Raw genomic sequence first — 24,414 nt, forward strand, 5'->3', positions numbered from 1 at the left:
GTGAGTGTTGATAGTTGATCCAAGAAGAATGAAGTCCTTGACAACTTCAATCTTTTTTCCATTGATAAAAATGTTGTTTATTGGTCCAGTGATGAGGATTTTTGTTTTCTTTACATTGAGATGCAATCCATACCAAAGGCTGTGTTCTGTGATCTTCATCAGTAAATATTTTAAGTCTTCTTCACTTTCAGCAAGCAAGGTTATATCATCTGCATATGGCAGGTTAGAATTAAGTCCATTAGAAACCTGGAATTAACCAAACTGTTTGACAATAAGAGGAGTGGCCAACTAAAAGAAGGCGTATCAAAGTGATAAAATGGTATGTAGTGATTTCTTGGGTTGCACGGATATTGCCAGCTAATTGGCATAAAACTTTCTCTTTATCCTATTTGATCCTTTGTGATTTCACTTCCTCTTTACCCAGCTTAGTTAAAAAAAAGAGCTATCAATTTGGTAAGGATTTCCCGTGTTGGGTTTATAAAGCTGAAGCTTTGCAATTGTACTGCCCGGGGACCAAAAGATTCTCACAAACAGTTCCGTAGTTACCATCTCCTCCCACTGAAGCTGACAAAACTTGTTGCCTCATGATTTCAGATTAACTCCAACCTGATTTCTGCCCCACTGTTCACTTGAGATGTTCTTGCTAAAGTGAACTCCATTTAACTAATCAAATTGTTAGGCGCGATAGAGTCAGTTCTAACTCATAGCAACCGTGTATAGGGTTTCTGAGGATTGGCTAGTGAGCTTGAATCACCAAACCTGCAATTCAAACTGACCTTACAGTCCAGTGCATTAACCCACAGTTCCACACCAGGACACCATAAAGTCTTCATCTTACTTGGCTGGTTAGCAACATTCCTAGTCACTTTTCTTCCATTGCCTTCCACGGCACAACTTCTCCTTGGTCTTCTCTTTCTGTCTGGCTATTTCTCATCCTTCCTTACAGAGTCTTCCTCTCTCTGAGTCATGGAAATATTGAAGGCCTGTTTGGACTCTTTCTCTTTGTCACTCTTTAATTTGTCCATAGACAAGTGTATGCACTCTCATGGCTATTGTATATATCAGCTATGTGTTCATGTTTCCTTTCTCACCAGCCCAGATTGCTCCTCAGAGTTTGCAGTCCATATCCAACTTGACATATCTTCTATATTACTGTACAGATATCTTGAACTAACACTTCCAAATTTTAAATCCTAAAGTTTCCACTCAAAATGTGTCCCTTCCTTCAATGTGTCCCATCTCGGTATATGGCACCTCTATCAGTACATTTGCTCACCCAAATCCTCCATACTTCCAAACTTGGTCATGTACATCTTGAATTTGCCCAATTCTTTCCATTTCATTGTACCATCTTATCTCAGGCTTTCATCATTTCTTGCTGAACTACTCGGTTGCCTGCCAGTTTTAGTTTAGTGGAATTTTCCCTATTTCCATTTGACTATAAACTCTGAGGGCAAAGGCTGTAGCTGTTGGCTCACTTGTATTCAGTACCTTGTTTGGTACCTGGCACAGGTTAGGAGCTCAATAAATATTAATGGAATAAATAAATGTAGCAATTATAGTGATGAAGTATTTGTGATACTTTTGTTATAATGTTTGAGCAGAAAATTAAATTAAAAATAATTAAGTATACAGAAATCCTCAAAGTCGGTTTGAATCACAGGATACATGGTTCAAACTCAACAGATGCTCCTTGGAAACCCTACATAGGGTAACCATGGGTCGGAACCAACTTTACGGCACTTACAAACAACAACATAGGTATACAGGTTAATATGTGGTGTAATCCTGTGCTAAGATGTGTGGTAAATACTGGATGAAGAAGTCAGCATAGATGAGAGTTTAGCCATTTGTTGAAGATGAGTTAGTGGGAATGGTTTGGGAATCACTATCATGCTCAGTTCTCCTAGGCGTTGTTAGATTACATTCCAGTTAAAGTTAGGCTGAAAGAATTTGCTTTCTTCTAGTATGATTCTGTAGCCTAAAAGTAGGATTTACAAAATGGAAATGTAGGGGCTTACAAGCTTTCAATAAGGAACCTAGTTCCAGAGGGTACGGGAAAGGTAGAATTTCCAGCCTGTCTAGATGGGGTTGATAAAACATGAGGGGGATAGGATTCCTGTGGTTCAATAGGGAATGATTGCTATCAGGTCTAACAGTGAGTGTTGGAAAGGTAAATGTAAATGTTTTGTAACAAAAGGAAGGGAGTGGTTGATTTTGCAGGAGCAGAGATCTCTGGAACCATCAAGGGAGAAAAGCGAAGTGGAAGTGTGGGACCCTATCAGGGGAGGCAGACACCAGAGACAATGACTGGAGAAGGAGTGGCTGGGGACTCTGAATTCAGGGAGGGAGAGGGGCTGTGTGCTGGCAGCCGGGTTGGGGGGGGGAGGGGGTAGCAGGCATGTGAGGTGTACCCTTTGGTTGGTTATTTGATGATGCATGCAGGGGATTGTAATCATTGCAATGAAATACGATAGGATGAATGTAAAGGTAATGTTCTCCCTTGTAAACGAAAACATAATTCACAATAAAAACTTAAAAAAAAAAAGGAAATGTAGGGGTGACCCCTCAAGAACTGAAGTAGACTTTGTAAGCTTAGTAGAGGATCAAGGGAAAACAGAATCTTGGGTGACAGGTCAGGATGTTTGGGCAGAGGTCACCTTATGACAGAAGGTAGGCACTTCCTAGATTGTCTGGGACCATAGCTCTTCATAGAAAAAGGTTTTCTCTTTTTCTCTGCCCAGCTTCCTAATGCATAGCTCACCTTTTCACTAGTTACCATCCATGTACCTGATGCAAAAGGGGTCCACCATTATCATATTCCTTCCTTTACATTTCATCATTGTCAGGAGAACTAAATGCTCCTTTTAGGATGATTCATTATGAGAAAAGGTTGCTTTGGAAATATGTCAAGATTTTGCTTCTTTTGCCCTCTTGAATAATGTGTGTTGTTGTTGTTATGTGACGTGGAGTCGATTCTGACTCATAACGGCCCTGTACAGGGTTTCTGAGGTTGTAAATCTTTACAGGAGCAGAAAGCCTCATCTTTCTCCCACGGAACAGCTGGTAGTTTCGAACTGCTGACCTTGAGGCTCGCAGCCTGATTCATAACCACTATGCTGTCAGAGCTCCTTAATAATGTGTGTACCCTGACCAAAATAAAAAACAAAAATAACCCCAAAACTGGTTATATGTATGACCACACACACACAAAAAAAATGTCAACTAAAATTTAAGAGTAGAGAATTTCATAGACTACCTTCTTTAACTGTAATCTAATAACAGAAATTAAAAAATCAGAGTCTAATCAGAATGATACAGAAATGTATCATAAAAATTGGGAGATTAAGGTTGTTGTTATTGTTAAGTGCCATTGAATCTGTTGCAACTCATAGCAACTCTGTATAGAGGTCCTAAGGAACAGCTGGTGGGTTTGAACCACCAATCTTGTGGCTCGGAGTCCAGTGCTGAAGTCCAGAATCCTATAGTGCCACACCAGGAGAAATTAAGGTATACCCTCTTAAGTAAAGGTGCTCTGGTAGCATAGTGGTTATGAGTTGGGCTGCTAACCTCAAGGTCAGCTGGTCCCGTGGGAGAAAGATGAGGCTTTCTGGTCCCATAAAAATTTACAGCTTCAGAAACCCTGAACAAGGTCACTATGAGTTGGAACCAACTCCACGGCACACCATTACCACCACCTCTTAAGTAAATCCTGAATTGAAGAAAAAAAATTATGTCTTTGGCTGGGAAGATTTCATATCATAAATACATATAAAACTCCATTGAATAAGAAAAATACTTTTAGGTTGTCTCATTGTATGAAATATATACTTTAATCTTTTAGATAAAAGTATATATTTTTAGTTAAAAGTATCTATTTGGTACAACTCTGATTAGGCTCAGAATTTCCCTTTATAAAATGATTTTAAAGTTTAAATGGGAGACTGAATGTCTAAGAAATGTTAAGAAAATTATGGAAATAAAAATACAGAAGTAGAGATTTGCCTTCTGAGATATTAAATATACTGAAAGTCACAGTAGTAAAAGTTGGTGTCCCTGGGATAGAAATAGATCAATAGATAATTAGAACAGAGCAGAGTCTAGAAATAGATTCTACATATATGGTAATTTAATAGATGACAAAAGCGATATTTCAGTTCACTGGTAAAGGTTTTTTGTTGTTGTTTTGTTTTTTAAGTAAATGATTATAACATAGCTGATTAACCATCTGGATAAAAATAAATTTGGACCTGAATCTCCAACTATATATAAAAATTTGTTCCAGATGGTTGAAAGATATATGTTTAAAATATAAAACAATAAAGATAGCCGACCAATTTTCTGTTTCTCTATTGGGGAGAACTTTGTAACAAAGATAAGAGGCCCTGTATTTGATTACATAAAAACGCATCTTGTAGGGTAAAAGATACCGCAAACAAAAGTTATAAGACATATAATAGATTCAGAGAAAATGTGTGTCACATGCACGACTGATAAGGATTCATATCTAGACTATATTGAGAGCTCTTAAAAATTGATAAGAAAAATACACAAAGCAGAAAAATGGTCAAAGACTATGAATATGCGATTCACAGAAGAGCAAACCAAATTGCCAATAAAACAGCTATTTCTTTATATCAGTGATATACTCTCTGAGAAAGTTTCCTTCGGGTGGCAGGTCAAAGGGTGAGCTCACCAAAGGCTCTGTGATGAATGGAAATGTTGAAAAAACAATGGTTTGCTTTCTGTATCTCTCCATTCCCTGCACAGACTATTGTGACCATGGTGGAAGGCTTCTCTCCAAGACGTTCAGTGTGCACGGTGAGTAATGCTGACACCAAGAAGAGTCTCTGCAAGAGAGAAAGTCCAGCAAATCAAACCTGCAACTGCAGCATCCCAACCAAGGCAACCTACAAAGGTACGTACACTCTTTTCTAGTTTGTTGTTAAATGAAGAAGACAAGAGTCCCTCCTAAAGTCAGACTGCCCAGGAAGCATAATAAATAACAGGAATCTGAATATTCCCACCCTGTCTTAGTTGCGGTTCTCTGGATAAACAGAACCAATGAGATAACTCTATCTGGATCTGTTATCTGTATCTACTTGTATGTCTATGTTTAGAGAGAGATGGATTTACTTCAAAGAACTGGCTCATTCAATTTCAGGAGAGTTCAAAATTCTTAGGTCAGGTGATAGGAAGAGTGAAGAATGAATTCTATCAAAATAGCCTAGCAGCAGAAAATACCCCAGGGAAATTCCCTTTTCACTCTTAAGGCTTTCAATTGATACCTTGAGACCCACCATGTTCTGGAAAGTAATCTGCTTTACCAATGGGTTTAATCACATGTTCCATATCAGCAACCAAAGTAGTATTTGGCCATTGACTGGACACTATAACCTAGTCCTGGTGTGGCACTGTGGGTTAATGCACCGGTCTGCAAAGTCATTTTAGCGGCAAGGTCAGCAGTTCAAGCTCACCACCTACTCCTCAGAAACCCTATACAGGGTCGCTATAGATCAGAACTGACTTGATGGCACTTAACAACAACAACAACAACAACCTAGCCAAGTTGACACATAAACTACCAGAAACCCTGTAGTCTCATTCTCTCCCTACCTAGTTTCTGGTGATGGAGAGCCACCCTTGCCATTCCTTCCGTGTCTTGGAATTCCTATCTCCGCCCTCATTGCTACGTGTCCTTCTTCCCTCTGTGTGTCTCGGTGTATCTTCTCTTCCATAAGTGCACTCAAAACCACACTGCCACTGACTCTCTTCTGACTCATAGTGACCCTACCCTGTACAGGGTTTCTGATGCTGGAAACCTTCACAGGAGCAGAAAGCATCATCTCTCTGACAAAGCACTTGATGGTTTGAAGAGCTGACCTTGTAGTTAGCAGTCTAGTGCTTATAAAGTCTCTATAAGGACCCATCCTACTCCAGTATGACCACATGTTAACTGAGAACATCTTCATAGACCCTATTTCCAAACAAAGTCATATTTACAGGCATCAAGGGCTAAGAGTTCTGGTCTGTTGCTGCAGAATAATGCACTGGACCACAAGGTCGGTTTGAGCCACAAGGTTGCTGATTCAAACTCATCAGCTGCTCTTCAGAAATCTTACACAGGGTTGCTATGAGTCAAACTGACTCGACAGCACTTAACAACAAAAACAAGGGCTAGGACTTCAACCTATCTTTTGGGAAGACACAATTCAATCTATAATAACTGCACAACCACTGTGTGCCAGACACTGTGCTGGGGATGACAGAAAAGACTGACTTGGTCCACTACTAATAGTTTACTGGGGATAGAAAGAAGTAAGTCATTACAATGTTGTGTGTAAATGCCGGGGAACATGAATACCATGGGAAGCACATGAGAGGGGCTGGGTGAGGGGACCTGGGGAGGGGGGTTGTTTGAGAGGTCAAGGAAAGCTTCCTGGAGGAAATGATGTCTAAACAAACTAAAGTATGAGTAGGGTTGAGCCAGGCAAAGAGGAGGAGTAGAGTATTCCAAGAGCAAACACCTTGTATAATGGCCAGAGGCAAGAAAAGACTCTATCTGGGTAAGGTAAATGAAGTATGGACAGATGGGAAGAGGCATAGAGAATGGATACAAAATCAGGTAGCCAAGGAACCATCTAGAACCATGGACTTTATCCTGTAAGCTGTGACGAGATCCTGACAAGTTTTAAACTGGAGGTTGGCACAATAATATGTGTATTGGAGGCAGGTGCAATTGTGTCTTGTCTCTTCTATTAAAATGTAAATGCCATGAGGGCAGGGGCATTAGAAGGACAACAACAACAATTAGAGGATACTCACTGTGGGTTACTGTGTTGGACTGCAAGGTCAGTTTGAACCTCAGGGTCAGTGGTTCAAGCTTACCAGTTACTCCTCGGAAACCTATACAGGGTCACTGTAAGTTGGAACTGACTCAACAGCACTTAACAACAACAATACCATTAGACAATACAGGAGGTCTCATTATGCAGTGGTTAAACATTAGGCTGTTAACGTAAAGGTTGGTAGTTCGAACCCATCAGCTGTCTGGCAGTCTGCTTCTGTAAAGTGTACAGCCCTGGAAACCCATGGGGCCGCTATGAGTCGGAATTTTGCCTTGGAAAACAGCCTCATTCCCCGTTTTTTTAAGTCTAAAGAATGCATTTGATTGTAGTCCTTTAAATCTGGATTACATATAACATAGCTTCTGAAGTCTTTGAGCTGACCCTGTAAAGCTGGTTGGCTGCTGTCTGAGTTACCTAGAGCTGCCATACAGAAATATCTAAAGTGGGTGGTATTAAGTAGCAGAAATGCATTCTCTCCCAGTTCTAGAAGCTAAAAGCCCAAGGTCTTGGCCATGTCAGTTCCTTCTATGGGCCTCTCTCCTAGTTTCTGGTGACTGCCGGTGTCCCGTTGCACATAAACAGTCCTCACAGAGTGTCTGTCTCTCCTGTATATGTGTGTCTATGTCCATTCTGCACTTTCTGAAATCAGAACGCCACTCAGGTATGACCCAATTAACGTTACAAAGGAAACACCATTTTTAAACATCATCATATTTACAGATGGCTTAGGTTTCAGCACTTATTTTAGGGGCACACAATTCTATCTATAGCCATTGCTGTTAGAGCATCTATCAATTGTACCCAACTTTTTTTGCCTGCCCTTTTCTGAATATCCTTGCATATCCTACCCAGGGAAACAAGCTCACCTCCACCTCTTGTACTCAGCCCACCTGATGTTGTTGTTAAGTACGGTGGAGTCAGTTCCGACTCATAGCGACCCTGCACAGGGTTTCCGAGGCTGTAAATCTTTACGGGAGCAGAACACCTCATCTTTCTCCTGCAGAACAGCTGGTAATTTTGAACTGCTGACCTTGAGGTTTACAGCCCAATTCATAACCACTACGCTACCAGAGCTCCTTCAGCCCACCTGTAGCCATTGCCAAACCTTTGTCCATGGCCTTCCTCAGGTCTAGAGTGGCCCCACCGCTTTCACTGCATCCTGTTGCCCTTTTGCTTTGAAACATTGACAAGAAGTCAGCCCTGCCATGCAGTCTTGTTGGACTCTGCTCTGATTGTCCCAGTCACTCAAGCATCGTCTTGGTTCCTCAGAAATATCCCCATCTGGGTACATTGGAGCTCAAACCACACACATGGGATTTCCTTAACTATTATGTTACTGTTATGTTACTCTCCCAGAATAAATGGAAATGCTTCTAATGCAGAGATAATGAATATTAGTTTCTTTGTGGTATTTCCAAATCTTGTTTTGTATATACTTGATGCTCAGAAAAGTATGATTCTTACTAGTCTTCGTCACTGAGCGTTTGTAGATTCCAATGAAATGCATTTCCATTGGAAGTACCTCCGTACTTACTGTCTATATGTTCATTTTACTGACATTTATCAAGTGTCTGTTTGGATGCTCTTACTCAGAGGTCAGGTCAAACCTTCTTAACCTCCTTGTCTTTTGAACAGAGGATTATCATTTCACATTTACCCATCTGATGTAAGCAGAATTTGATGTGGCATTCTGGTTTTCAGAGTGAATTTTTTCACTGCACAGCAGCCCTGAAAGTTATTGTTATTAAGTACCATCGAGAGAGTTCCAACTCACAGCGACGCTGCATAGGATTTCTGAGGAGTGGCTGGTGGGTTTGAACCATCAACCATGTAGTTCAAACCAAACTTGCATTCTTGTGCTTTATCCTATAGCACCACACCGGGACTCCAGCCCTGAAAATAGGGGCTCTCAAACTTTTGGAACCACACACACAATTAAGTTATAATAAGAAAGTTAGGGGTACCAACAAAGTCCAACCAACTTCTTAGTTTGTCAAATAAAGGGACCAGTCCTTGGAAACTGGAGGGTCAGGCAAGAAGAGCAGCGTCCTCTACGCAATGGATTCATTCAGCAGCTGCAATGGTGGGCTCCAACAGAACAATTGTGAGGATGGTGTAGGGTTCCTAAGAGTCAGAACCGGCTTGATGGCACCTAAAAACCACACAATCTACTATCCCAAGGAGCCCTGGTGGCACAGAGGTATAAGCATTGGGCTGCTAACTGCAAGGTCGGTGGTTCAAACCCACCAGCTGCTCCAAGGGAGACAGATGAGTCTGTCTGCTCCCTTAAAGATGAGCAGTCGTGAGAACCCTGTGGAGCTATTCTACTCAGTCCTACAGATTTACTATGAGTCAGAATCGACTCAATGACAGTGTGTATATCTTCTATCCCATTCATTCTTAAAGATTTTAACACCAGAGTAGGTGACAATGATAAGACTTCATCGTAGATTACACAGGTTTCTGGACGAAGTAGAGTTTGAAAGGCATTGCTCCAAGTTGTTGTTGTTAAATGCCGTCGAGTCTGTTCCGACCCATAGCGACCCCTGTATAGGGTTTCCGAGGAGTGACTGGTGAGCTTGAACCACCGACTTTGCAGTTCAAATGGCTTTGCAGTCTAGTGCATTAACCCACAGCGCCATACCAGGAGTGGTGCTCAAACCTCATGTTTAAACAGTCTTTACCTGGGAGCTTTACAAACCACAGTCCCACCTCAGGCCTACTAAATCCGAATCTCAAGGGGCATGCCCCTGGAATCCGTAGTCTCATCCTTTTTCTCACACAATTCTGATCCATAAGTGGGTTGGAGAATCACTGCCTTGGATACAGTATGTAAGTTCAAGGAGAGAGAGGAACTGTTACATCTCCCCAATGCTGATGTAACATGGGTCTTATCCTTTTTACTTTATTCTTTTGGGGTTTTCTAACCAATGGGTAGGTTTTCAAAAGCAAATAAGAAAACGTTCATCCTAGATTTGGCGAGAGTTGAGTCAAGGACGTTTATGGATCCCAGCCCACGGGAAACACACTTTAGAGTTTGTTAGGTAAATATTTGTAGTGCAGATTTTTCTGAAGGTGCAGGATTTTCCTTCCTAGAATTCTGGTTGTCATGTTCTAGGCACTTCTTGCTCAATGACTTGCTTTATGCCGCGGCCAATTACAAGCTGAGATAGTGATCCCGGGGAGAGTTTAAGATGGAAATGGGCTGTAAAATGGCTTTTTCCTAGTGATTATCCATGGGGGGGCTTGGAATGCAAGTTGGGTTCTGGTCTGTTTGGAGCTTTGTGCTATACACTTTGGCTGCCTGGTGCAAATGCCCTGCGGGGAAGGAACCACATACTGATTGAAATGTGAGGGAACAGCTGGTGCACCCCGCCCTCTATGCAGAGGAGGCAAAAATATTTATTTTTTGCATCTACAGCTATGCTTGACTATAGCAGGAATCCACCATAAATGACTGTTGTTGGTTTTTTTCCTCTTCCCTCCAGATGTTTTGGTTGTCGACGTGATGTTCTCCTTTGGTGACTGGAATTTATCAGAGAGATTCAACTTCGCCAACTGCTCATCATTAGGAAAGTAAGAGTTTATTTGATATTTAAATATTCTCTCCTTGGTTTTAATTTTATTTGGTTGACTCCTCCATTTCCTAATTAACACTTTTGTGCAGTAGAACTTTCCAAAGTGCCTTTTGGAGCATGGCCTAACTGGAGATAGGAGAGCTGCTGAGTTCATAAACTCAGTGTGCTCATTCATGCTCTAACAAGTGAGGTGGAGCAGCCAAGAGGTGAACCACTGTTTTTCAGTGTTTGTATCAACAGGGAAATAGATTTTCCTTGAGATCAAGAGACAGTCTTGAAGTACAGTAGAAAGAAGGGTGCTGTTTGGTTCTACCCTGACCAGAGAGGCCTTGGGAGTTTGGGTAAAGGGAAAATGTGTGAACATAAGGTAAGGGGAAGGTGTACTCAGGGAGAAGAATAAGATGAAATCTCTTTCGCCAAAGGAACATTTGCATTGTCTCAGGTTTTTATCATTGTTGGCTCCTTGGGGTCTTGTACTCACTGAGTTAGGGCCCCAAGTCTTGTCTTGTCTTCTAAAACATAGAAAAGATAAATATTATTTGCTTGTCTTTTTAAACAGAGAAAAGACAAATATTATTCCCAGATTCCTGGTTTCCTAGCTGGAAGTTGGGATGGAGAGCTCTATAGAGACAATGGGAGGTTGTATCATTAGAGATTTTACACTTCAGTAATATGATTGACCCTCTAAATGGGTACCGAGTGTCAGTTTCTTTTGGCCTAGCCTGGGAACCAACAGAATCCCAGGCTGCTGCAAACAGTTAACACACTTGTCTGCTAATGAAAAGGTTGGAGGTTTGGGTCCATCCAAGAGGCACCTTGGAAGAAAGGTCTAATGATCTAATTTTGAAAACTCAACCATTAAAAGCCCTATGGATCACAGCTCTATGTGACACACATGGGGTCATTATGATTTGGAATCACTCCACCACAGCTGGTTTGGTTCGCTGGGAACCATTGTTTCTCTGGGAAAAATGTATTCAAACTCAAAGCTGAGTCGGGAAACACACAGCTGTTATCACAGGAGCCCCTGGAACTCATTCTTACCATTGAGGAACTTTGAAAGGGTGATGATTCAAAGCTGGGTTCAGTTAGCTCTAATAAATAGAATGAACTTAGGAAGGGAAGTACAAAAGTTGATATAGAAAACCGCAGAAGTCTATAGAAATTTATATATATATATATATAAAAGTGGGTCATTAAATAGAATTTTTATAGCTTCATGAGAATTTAAAGATATGTAGCTCACCTAATCCCTGGTTTTAGAGGTCAGATGAAAGAAAGTGAGTTGCCCAGGGTAACTCAGCTAGGTAATTAAGAACCAGAACCCAGACCCAAGTCCTCAAGAGAGTGAGTGCCTTTTCCATTAGGTAACTGCTTCCTGTTAGCAAAGAGCATTTAGTACCTTAATCACACCTGAGGGATAAGACTGAAAATCACAAAACCTGCCTGGAGCTCACCTAAGGGTCCAGATCAACACAGAGTGAAGGCCCAGATTTCTCCTCAGGTGAAAACTGCAGTTTTTGTAGACAAGAATCTCTGAAAGCTTCATCACTTCTTGGAGAGGAGACAAACCACGAAGTGTATTCTCTCTCCTTGTACTAGATTCCTCTCAGCACGGTTCCCAGGTCTGTTTCCACACCAACCTTGGTCTCCATTTGTACTGTTTCTTCTTTAACTCCGATAAGTGCTTTTCAAGTACTCCATTGTTATCCATGCATGACAGATGATTTGATTAGTAGACACAGTTCTCCCTTAATTTAATGAAAAAGCAAACACTGGCCAGGTTCCACTTGTTTCACATCTTCCAGGCGGTTGGTAGCGTGGCTGCTCAAGTGAGGAGGGCCTGCTGATGTGGGCTGGGAGGGAGGCAGATCGATCCAGGTGGAAACTTAAACCTGAGGGGAGACAAATAACAGAGTGATTCAGAAACTGTTTCAGTGGGTTCCTGTTATCTACTGATACAGCAGGTGACCCCAGCCTCAGGTTTCCATGGCAACACTCCTGCAGGTGTCATTATGGGCCATCCACCCTGAAGGGTGCCCAGAGCAGGGCCCAGAGTCAGTACTCTGTCCCCCAGCCTCAAATGACCATCCGCCCTCCCCTTCATCACAGCCTGGCTGGGGATTATTCTTATTTTCATTTCTTAAATGCTTGTGCGCCGTGTTGCAGAGGGAAAAAATCCTAGGATAAGAGCATTTTCCTAAAAACGTAGGAATTAAGCTGGTTTTCCGTGTTGCCAGATGCCCAGTGTGTATTGGAACTGGCTGTGCTTGGTGTACCAGTGAAAGAAAGTGTATCCACCCCTTCACAGCTTGTGAACCTTCTGCTTACAAGAGAAACCAGGTAAAGTGACATTTCTGGTATGACAAGGTTTACCCAATGAGAAATGTTTGTGATCACCCAGCCCCCAACCTGTCTTTTGGATTTATTGAAAACTTTGAATTTCCCACCCTGAATGTTGAAGGAGTGCTTTTCATTTCAGGAATTGTGTCAAGTTGATGTTGAGAAATGGCCACCATCCAAGATCTCAGGAGGAGGAACAATGAAGGAGACTGAGAATCGCAGAACTGACCAGGGCTTACAGGTCGGACCCCCATGTTTGTGTTGACTATGAGAAAATCCCTGTTTAAACCACACAAACAACCGTTACTCCTTGGTGGTGGTGGTGGCTGTGTGCCGTGGAGTCGGTTCTGACTCATAGCGACCCTGTACAGGGTTTCCGAGGCAGTAAATCTTTACGGGAGCAGAAAGCCTCATCTTTCTCCTGTGGAACAGCTGGTAGTTTCGAACTGCTGACCTTGCAGTTCGCAGCCCAATTCGTTACTCCTTGAGTTCCTTTAAAAAAAAAAAAAATTCAGATTTTACTTTCTACCCAGTTCCCTTTTTTTATCTTTGGTTTTTAACCAGGTTTCAGTTAATTGGCTCAATACATCAAAGACCGCACAGTCACATAAAAGAAATTAAAACTCTGTAATTATGAAAAATGATGTTGTTCAGGTAGAAGTTAAATCTTAAAGGTGACTTTGTGGCTTGATTCAGGAAAGTTAGGAAGAAGTATAGCACACATCACTGAGGGGATTTTGCTTCAAACCACATGTTAGGGTTGCATTTATGAGAGGTATGAGTATGTTTTGTTGTGTTTATGAGCAAAAACCAGGTGGGAACCATGTCTAACTTCCCCTGGATTCACAACGGGGAAAGAGATTCAAACTCAAAATTAGCCCAAGACCGGTTTCCTATGAATTGGAGGTCAGACATGCCTCCACCCTACAACTTTCTTTATCCTATTCTGATGCTGACTCGATGGCACCTAAACAACAACATTCTGATACCAACCATCCCTCCCACAGCACTCTCTGCTTCACATTTGGGTCCCACAGTCCATTGCAATGGCCACACAGAACTCATAGCAGTACTCAAGATTATGGGGTTTATTAGGGAAGTGAACAGGGTACAATTCAGGATCAAAGCCAACTCAGGACGCAGCAGTTCTCCAGTCAGGAACGCCTCTTGTCACGCCTCACTCTTGCCTTCAGCCTCTCAGCTATGTGGTCCCTGGACCTCTGCCTCAGTCTATGGGTCTAAAGCCTGAAGCTGCTCTGTCTCTCTATTCCACCAACACTGCCATCGCCTCTGCCATCACATCTGCTGTCCCTGTTTTCCTAGGTCGGGATCTCACATTCCGCTCATGCTCTTGCTTCTTGATGGTCCTAGGATCATCAGTGCCTACTTCTGAGATGGCTCCTTTTAAACCTAGCTGGATTTCAAAACTAACCAATCCCAGTCTTAGAGTCCTATATACTTTATTTGCATGGTCCCACCCAATCACTTGGTAGGAATTAAGAAGACATTGGCTAGAAAAGCCATATCAAGGAAATTCATAGCAGACTATGCAAAATTGGAAAACGAAACTCTATTATCTTTTTTTCTTTACTTTGTAGAGATGCCTAACCAGCAGTAGTTGTTGTTGTTAAGTGCCATTGAGTTGGTTCCAACTCATAACGATTCTGTATAGGGTTTCCAAGAAGTGACTGGTGAGTTTGAACCAGTGACCTTGTGCTTCAAACTCACCTTACAGTCAAGTGCTTATCCTACAGTGCCACACCAAGACTCCTAACTAGTAGTAGTTGTTGCTGTAGTGAAGTGCTGTAGAGTCAATTTCGACCAATAGCGACCCTAAAACAGAGTTGTCATAGAATACATAATTCTCTCTCCTTCTCAAAAGTGGTTATTGCCCCCATAGAATGAATTTCCGTGGGAATTCCTTTTATTTATTTTTTTCATAGTAAATCACCAAACTCAACTGACACACCTGTTTGAGGAGATGGGGGTATGGCAATGTAAAGTTCTAGAAATAATGTAAGTAGCTGTGTTTAGAGGTCACATAGTGATTGTCTCATTCAAGTGACAGGAGTTCATTGAGCATCTACTATGTGGTGAAAAACAACAACAACAACAATTTTTCTCATTAACTTTGGAATCTACTGTGAGTCGACAAATTAAAAATAACAGCCTATTAAAAAATAACAACCTCCATTTTCTATTTCATGACTAATCTGTGGCCTGACTTATCCATTTGCTGCTATTTTAAAGGTCAAGTGCCAATGAGTAGCACATTTTTAATAATTACCAAAAAGTTGATAGTAACCTTAAGTGAATTAAGTAAAAGGCAAGCACATATGAATCAAAATGAATTATGAAGTTAATTAATGGCATTAGGAAAGCGTGCTGTGCAAATACTGTCTCTGAACGTTAAAAGGCTTTGAGGTTTTTATGAAATGATGGATTTCTGTTGTTCCCATTGGTTTATAAAACTAAGACATAATGACCATGATCTGGATCAAGGATGCAACAGCTTTGTTATTATTGAGCTTTTTATTTTGAAATGATTGTAGGTTCGCATGCAATTGGAAAAAATAATGATTGAGATCCAGGAACCTTTTACCCAGTTTACCTCAATGGTAACGTCTTGTAAGACTATTGAAAAGTATCACAAGCCAGATATTGACACTGACATCGTCAAGATACTGAACATTTCCACAGACACGAGACTCCCTCATGTTACCCTTTTATAGTCACTCCTACTTCCCTCCTGCCCCTCACCTCCTCCTTAACCCTTGACACCATTAATCTCTTCTCAATTTCTAGAATATTATGATGCAAAGATTTTCATATAAAAGGGATCAGACAACATGTACCCTTTGGAACTGTGTTTTTGTGGGGGGTTTTCCCCACGCAATGTAAAAGAAGAGAATACCAATTGTGGGTTTTTCCCCCCCACTCAATACAATTCTAGAAGACTCATCCAAGTTGTGTGTATTGCTGAGTAGTGTGCCAGGCAGTCATCTCTGAAACTTATTTTAAAGAAAAAAATGTATACGGTCACTCCCCACTGGATTTCCTATGTTCTGTCTCCCTGCACCTTTTGAACTCTGACACATCTGTGGGTTAAAAGAACTAGAGTCACCAAGAGAACTGGAGGAGGTTGAGAATAAACAAAAACCCACATCTGTGTTTGGCGCTTCTCTGCAGATTACCCCCTTCATTAGGAGAAAGACATTTTGTTGATCCTGAATTTTTTTCCTTTAAATATATGACTCATCAGAAGAGAATCTCCATTTTGGATGATAGGGAATAGAGCGTTATTTGTACCCCCTGGCTGTCTTGTGCTCTGTGAAACAGTGCTGTCTTTCATCAACCTATAGAATGTGTCACTTCGGGATTTCTAGGGTTTGGTTCTTGTGTTGGCCTGACTGAAGCACCCAACCTCTTTGTAACTCTTTTCCTAAATGACCAGCCCAGGAATGCTTTGTTTTAATGTCTGAGTACAGAGTGCTTCCTATGGGCAGGACTGGGGACAGGAGATGTAAATGGTGCTGACAATAGTGTCAGATAGTAATGACGCTGACTTTGGGTATATTCTTATGAGATGCATTTCTTAAGCACCTATCTGATGCTTTTATATGGAGCCGGATACCATGAAAAGAATACATGAATGAACCAGATGTATCTCTTACCATCAGTCTCAAGAATCTTATACATGAATACATAAGTAACAAGATGTAAAAAACAAACAAACAAGTTATTAGCATAGGATAAGTACCACCACCACTACCACCCACAAGTGGATTCTGACTCAGTGACTGTATTGGACAGCGTAGAACTGGTTTCCAAGGTGTAAATCATTATGGAGACAAGCTGCCTTATCTTTTTTAACCTGTGCAGCAGCTGATGAGTTCAAACCTCCAACCTTTCAGTTAGAAGCCCAAAACTGCACCCACAGTGCCAGTAGGACTCCTTAGGAAAAGTACCAGACACATACAACTTGTGCCCCAGGCCTCTGTGTTGGTCATCCATGTATGTCTAAGCCCACTGCCTAGTAGTTAAAAATACTTCATCAGTGTAGTTGGTTAAGTCCTTGATTGATGAACGGATTGATTGACAGAGATGGTGTTTCAACCAACCTTTGAAGAATGAGAAGCATCCAGACATATAGAGATGGTGAGGAAGTATTCTAAGCTGAGGGACTAGCATAAGCAAAATTATAATGGAGAGGAAGAGGCTAGAAAGTTCAGACCATACAGTATAGGAAATCCCCAGTAATTCAATTTAGATGGAGCAGAATGTACAGGGAATTATGGGATGCAAGGTTGACTTGACCTCAGAACCCACATGCATAGGACTTTACATACTAGCCATATGAGTTCTGGCTTTATTCTTTAGTAACAGTGGAATGCCATTTAAAACATTTGTTGGCTTACGTATTTTAATGTATGAATTTTCTCATCCAAGGACGTGGTACTTATGAGGTCGAGCTCCTGTTCTACCCAAGTGTGGGCCAGTTATCCTCATAGTTTCATGACCCTGGCGTAGTGCTGCAGGTTCACTGGGCTGCAAATTCAGTGTAAACTACAAGATCAGCGGTTCAAACCTACCAGCCGCTCCTCAGAAACCTTATACAGGGGTGCTATGAGTCGGAATATACTCGACAGCACTTAGCAATCACAACAATGGTCTATCCCTACACCCTGACCCAAAAATGTGTGCTGTCGTTTACCAGAATTACTGCATTAAGGAACACCATCACCCAAACAGGGAAATGAACTGAAAAATTACAGCTTTAAAGGCCAATCTTTCTCATCTCCCCTGATCTGGCTTTCCCTGCCTCACCCTTTCAGGAAGTCCATGTCAAGGACCATTGGCCCTGCCGCCCTGCCTTAACTACATTTCCTTCCTTTTCTTACCAGTCTTACATCTGGTGCCTCTACCTGAGGGGAACAGATGCGCTGTCCTCTTTCCTGACTTCCAGGAAAGGATGCGATATGATGCTCCTCTAATATTTGTTATCTGTTATTCTTCACAATACGTTATTGCTCTAGGGCAGTAATAAAACCTACAGAGACATGTCTGCTGCTCTTCAGGAATTTACAATCAAGCTCTTCTTTCTTTTCCTCAAACTCTCACTTCTTTCCCTCCATCACTTTTTGAATGGGCATTTTAATTTCACACAGGCAATACAAATGGACTCTTTCAAGGATCTTGCTGTAAAAAGTGAAATTAAATGTAGCATATACCTTGTTTTGTTCATTTATGTTGCTGTTGTTAAGTGCCATCGAGTGGGTTATGACTCATTATGACCCTGTGTAGGGTTTCTGAGGACTGCCTGCTGAGTTTGAACTGCCGACCTTGGGGTTAGCAGTCCATGAGTAGCCTACAGCAGACATACCAGGACTCCATTTATAGACAAGAAAATTTTGCTTGGAGAGAGTGAGTAATAGTAAATGGTAGACAAGAGATTTGAACCCAGGCAGTTTGATTCCAGGGTCTACAGTTTTAACCACTATTCTACATTATAGAAGGAGCTCTGGTAGTGTAGTAGTTACGAATCGGGCTGCAAACCTTAAGGTCAGCAGTTCGAAACTATCAGCCGCTCCGTGGGAGAAAGATGAGGCTTTTTGCTACCATAAAGATTTACAGCCTTGGAAACCCTGTACATGCTCACTATAGGTCGGAACCGACTCGACGGCACATAACAACAACTACATCATAGAAGGAGCTTTGGTAGCGTAGTGATTACGAATTGGGCTACTAATCTCAAGGTCAGCAGTTCGAAACTACTACCAGATGTTCCATGGGAGAAAGATGAGGCTTTCTGCTCCTGTAAAGATTTACAAGCCTCGGAAACCCTGTGCAGGGTCACTATAAGTTGGAACCGACTCTACGGCACTTAACAACAACAACTGCATTATATGGACTCCTGGTATGGTGCGGTGGGTTAATAGACTGCAAAGTTGTTTGAACTGCAAGGCCGGTGGTTCAAGCTCACCAGCTGCTCCTTGGAAACCCTATACAGGATCACTATAGGTCGGAATCGACTTGATGGCCCTTAACAACAACAACAAGGAGCATTCTGGTTGTACTTCTTCCAAAACAGATTTGTTTGTCCTGACAGTCAATGGTATATTCAATACTCTTCACCAATCCCATTATTCAAATGCATCAGTTCTTCTGTGGTTTCCTTATTCATTGGCCAGCTTCCAGATGCAAATGAGGCAATTGAAAATCCCATGGCCTAGGCCAGACACCTTAGTTCTCAAAGTGACATCTTTATTCTTTAACACTTTAAAGAGGTCTTCAGCAGCAGATTTGCCCAATGCAAATCATTGGGTTATTGAGTGTTACTTCCACAGACATTGATTGTAAATTTAAGTAAAATGCAATCTTGACAACTCCTGTCTTTTTTCTGCATTTATCATGATGTTGCTTATTGGTCCACTTGTGAGAATTTTTATTTTCTTTATTTTGTTTACAACCTAAATAACCCTATGAAAGAAAGGCCCGGCAGGAAAAATCAAAAACAATAAGGACAATCTGATGGATTGACTACTACAAGAATAAGCATGTTGTTAACCTGGGAGCAACCCCTCAGGGCAAACCCCCTTCCAAGACTAAAACTCAAGGGGAATACACAATCAGACATGTGGTCTGGCTGGTGACCATGTTGGTCACCAATAAGGGGAAGTGGGGGAAAAACAGCAATGAAGTTGTGAGCTGAGTCTGACCATGTTCAATAGACTCCTGTGAACCCAGGTGGAGACCTGTTTGGTCAGCAGTGTGGCAAGACCTGGGGACTCCTGGGCCCAGAGACAGTGACATGGCCACAGAGGACTAGAGTGGAGAGTGAAGCGTCCAGCTGATAAGAAGTGAGGGGAGATGCACAAGAACACCCATACTTGCAAATGGTACCAACTTGATCAGAACTCGACTAGAAGAAAGAAGAGAAAAAAAAAGAGTAATCTGCTACAATTTGATGAACTTGACCTATACTTATGTAGTAGCTCAAAAGAGGGAACAAATCTTTACAGCGAGTATCATTCCCTCCCCCTTGGTATGTAGGGTTGATAGAGATGGGCAACTTAGACACTGGCTACCCAAAACAGGGGTGGGGGGGTGGCTACAAAGGCAAGAAGTGACTAGCTTATAAGCTTTCAAGAGGGAGCCTAGTTCCAGAGTGTGTGGGGGAAGGTAGAATCTCCACTGAGTGGTTTCCAATCTGCCTGGATGGGGCTGATGAAAGGACATGGGGATAAGACTCTTGTGGTACAATAGTGAATAATTGCTATCAGGACTGACTGTGAGGGTTGGAAATGTAAAGCTAGACATTTTATAACAAAAGAAGGGGTGTGGTTGATGTTGCAGTCTGGCAGTGGAGGTCCCTGGGACCATCAAGGGAGAAGAGCAGAATGCAGGACCCTACCCAGAAAAGCAGTGACACCAGAGATGGAGGCAGAGATGATGACATGGAGAGATGGAGCAGCTGGGGACTCTGGACTCAGGGAGGGAGAGGGGCTGTGTGCTGGCAGCTGGAGCGCAGGCTTGCGGGTGTACCCTTTGGTTGTTTGATGATGCATGGAGGGGATTGTAATCATTGCAATGAAACGAAATATGATAGGATGAATGTAAAGATAATGTTCTCCCATGTAAACTAACACATAATTCACAATAAAAACTTTAAAAAAAAGACACACAAACAAGAATGCCAACAAAGACTGTATATGTATATGAGTGTGTATTCCAGCAAAGTTAAGTCTATTAAATACTTTCCACGCTTTCAAAAAACCCCCAAAACCTTATGAACCAGATCTACTGTGTGGTATGAGATCAACTCAATGACATTAACATTAGCCTACTACAGGTCCAATAAGGAGTTTAGTGATTACAAATCTAGCTGCTATAGGTCAGTAGTTCGGAACTACCAGCAGTACCACCAGAGAAAGATGAGGCTTTATGTTCCTGTAAGATTTACAGCCTAAGAAACCCTATACAGGGTCGCTATGAGTCAGAACCGACTCCATGGCATATCGCCACCACCATGGGTCCAGTGGATTCAGAGTAGAACTGCTTCATAGGGTTTCTGGGCCTGTAAATCTTCATGGAAGCAGACTGCCTCATCTTTCTTCAGCTTTTCCGTTGTTGTTGTTGTTGTTAAGTGCCGTCGAGTCGATTCCGACCCATAGCAACCCTGTATAGGGTTTCCAAGGAGCAGCTGGTGAGCTTGAACGACCCACCTTGCAGTTCACAAGACTTTGTAGTCTGATGCATTAGCCCAGAGAGCCACACCAGGACATCCAAAATTTAACCCACTCCATTGTTGCTGTTGTCAAGTGCTGTCAAGTCCATTCTGACTCATAATGACCCTGTATGTAGGGTCTCCAAAGAGCAACTGGTGAGTTTGAACCACTGACCTTTTGGTTATCAGTCTAGTTCTTAACCTATAGTGCCACACAAGGACTCCATTATAAGACCTAAATTGAATACTGGCTCTACCAGCTGACAACTTGTGCTTGCTCTTCTGTCTTAGGTAAATTTCCCCTCACTTTGAAACGATTGAATCAAGCCCACTCACAACAAATTCTTGGTCAGAATCGCTTGCACTTGATACAAATGAAACGGCCTTCAAGTCACTGGAAAAGACTTTGAGTCTTTTCTTGACTAAAATAAGGCTAGATAAGAACTGTATGCGCCTGTTCTGACCTTCCTACAAATTTGAGATAAAGACACACTTAGGAACAAATCTCGTTTGTAACGCAGGACAGACTGTACCAAAACAAAAGGAAACCAAAAGAAGCCAAACCCACTGTCATGGTGTGATTCTAACGCCTATCTATCTCTGGATACCTAGAGAACAAAGTAGAATGTTCCCTAGGGTTTTCAAGCTGTAAATCTTCATGGACACTGACTGCCACATTTTTCTCCCTCAGAGGGCTGGTAACTTTGAACGACTGACCTTTTGTAATTAACAGCCAATTGCTCAAGTACTACACTCCTCAAACTGAATATTGTTAAGTACCATCCAGGTAATGTTGGTGATGTAAGCAGTCTGCAAGTGGGGAGGTTAATATTGCATTGACTTCTATTAGAAGTCTGGCCAGAGGTTTGGAGTATGGTCAGGACCTCCAGCCTGGTCATGCTGTGAGGGTAGTATATTCCCATGGAAGGTTCAGGCTTGGGAGGAGAGGGATTGGCTGGGTGTGGTCAGAAGGAAGGAGTTGGGTCCAGGCAAGGCTGGGCATCCTCAAGGGAGGAGGCCTGAAATGGGAACTGAGGTTCTTAGAAGACTGGAGCTATAATTGGCAGAGGGGGTGGATTTGGGGTGGGTGAGTTTAGGTTGGAATCTGGATTTTGTACAGGAGGGAGGTGCTGCCCTCCCTGGTCCTGGAGTCCCGGTCACACAGTCCACTCTGAGGAGCCACACTCATTAGCTTACGGATGGCCCAGGCAGCCCTACCTTGGCCGACCATGTCAGCCTTGCCCTGGAGTTCCCCCGTCAGGTAAATGAACACAGGACCTGGAGCTGTTACTGTCTCTCAGGTAGTTCTCAGGTCTTTTCAGGAAGCACTGCTAACTCATGACGAACTTAAACTTTTATCCTTAGTTCCCTGGGGCCTGTACCAGGGAGCTACATGGAGGGGTATTTGCCCAGGGACTGGGCTAACCTTTTGTTCTATTTCACTCTCTTTAATTTTTCTATGGTGCAGTTGTGTTTTACTATATTGTTTACATATCTCACCTGCTTTTACACTTCCCCCTCTCCAGTGCAGGCTACCGCTACTGGTAACTGTCTTCAGGTTGCCCTGGAATCAAGGTTGCCCTGTGCACAATGTGATCAGGCATAGGCTTTCATTGGCTGCGTTTTTAGAAATAGATCACCACGCTTTTCTCCCTAGTCTGTCTTAGTGCGTAAACTCTGCTGAAACCTGCTTAGCCCCCTGGCAGCACACAAGCCTCCACTGAGGAGATGAGGGGTAGCTGCACATCAGGTGCATTGGCCAGGAATTGAACCCAGGTTTCCCGAGTGGACGGTGAGTGCTCTACCACTGAGCCACCACTGGTCCCTTTTCAACTTATGTATTTCACTAATCTATTACTTCCGTCTCAGCCATTAATAAAGATGTTAAATAATTCTGAACCAAATTCTCACCCCTGGAGGGCCCTACAGGACACTTTCCTTTAATTAGTTGTGTGGCCTTTCATCTCTCTAATGTCTTTTGGTTTCAGATTTCCAGCTGGTTTTGAATCCATGTGACTTTTTATTCAGTCCTGTTTGAACTAATTTCATGAGGAAAAATCTGAGAGACGTTTCACTTAGTGTTGATTCAGGTCCAGACCTACAGAGAGCTTTGCTATGTTCAGATTTTTTCTTTTTTAAAACAGATTAATAGAGTTCAATTTGGTCTTAATAAACTGAGCCTTGCTAATGCATCTCTCCCTGATATTCTTTTCAATCATAGCCATATTTTATCCATTAATGTCATGCTAATTTGAATTGTGTTGACGTCAGACTTCACAAAAGGTACTCTTCCTGTCAGGAGTAACCCTCTTAGACCTTTTCAAAGATAACTACTTTTTAGTGGTGTGCTATTTCCAGTTTCTTCCAATGACTTAGTTTGTAAAAAATTAAACCCCCCCCCCAAAAAAAAAGTTGGGTATTTTATAAAATCACCTAATTAATGACTTTCTTATGTGCTTCCTTACACAAATCAGGGAGTGATTTAAGCTCAAGAGACATCCGGACTCATAGTATTTTATTAAATAAATTTAAAATTGTTCAACCATTGAAAAATAATTCGGTTCAATCTTTAAACTCTAACTGACAGAAAACGGGGCATTCTGAGATAAATTGCTAGATAACATAGGGCTGTGATGGTTGCACTCAATGGTGTTTTGATTTGGTACATGGAAGTCCTTTACACTGGCTAAGAAGGAAGCGCCACTTTAGGACACAAGAGATCTGAGTTTTGTATCAAGGATCCCTGGTGGTTCAGTGGGTTAAGCACTGGGCTGCTAACTTAAAAGTTGGCAGTTTGAACCCACCAGCGACTCTCTTATGAACGATGAGGCAGTCTTCTGTTAAGACTTGCAGCCTCAGAAATCCTGTGGAACAGTCCTACTCGGTTCTATGGGGTCACTAGGAGTCCGAATCGACTCGTGGGTGGAGAGTGTGAGTTTTACGTTTTTTATGTGTAAGCTTGTGGGCCCCACTACCTTATGTGAGTTCATGAATGCATTCACTCTTGATTCAAATACAAAATGAAGTCTGAAAAATTGTGTTGGGCATTTGTGGGGAGGCTGTTCTTTGCCTTTTTGTCAGTTTGGGGTTTATAAGCATCTTTATCAGCAAAAGTTGAAGTTAGACTTCTAACACTAGCTATGGCCATGTTACTGCCTTGTGTTTTTTGTTTTTCCTGTCTTACATTTTCTTGCATACCTGTATGGTCTATTGAATGGGGTCCTCTTGAATCCACTGATTAAGATTAGGAGAGCAAACAAAGAATAGCTGATCTCCTTCTCTCTGAGAGCAGACCAGGAGCATCTGCTATCATGAGATAGGTCAGGCTGGATGCCGCCCGAAACACCAATGGCATCTACACAATAAGGTTTGAAAATGAAATCATTTTATAGTAGCAAGCTGCCTCTACTCAAGGGGA

General features: G+C 42.1%; 1 protein-coding gene across 1 annotated transcript in view; it reads left to right on the forward strand.

Moving 5' to 3' along the window:
* Positions 1-24,414, forward strand: part of PLXNC1 (plexin C1) — a 239,895-nt gene that overhangs the window by 108,305 nt on the left and 107,176 nt on the right. The window contains exons 6-9 of the mRNA XM_006871793.1: positions 4,771-4,918; positions 10,337-10,424; positions 12,667-12,769; positions 12,909-13,010. Coding sequence (XP_006871855.1) covers positions 4,771-4,918; positions 10,337-10,424; positions 12,667-12,769; positions 12,909-13,010 — 441 coding nt within the window. The remainder of the gene's footprint in view (positions 1-4,770; positions 4,919-10,336; positions 10,425-12,666; positions 12,770-12,908; positions 13,011-24,414) is intronic.

This window comes from Chrysochloris asiatica, unplaced genomic scaffold, assembly GCF_000296735.1.
Source record: "Chrysochloris asiatica unplaced genomic scaffold, ChrAsi1.0 scaffold00174, whole genome shotgun sequence".
Classification (NCBI taxonomy): Eukaryota; Metazoa; Chordata; class Mammalia; order Afrosoricida; family Chrysochloridae; genus Chrysochloris; species Chrysochloris asiatica.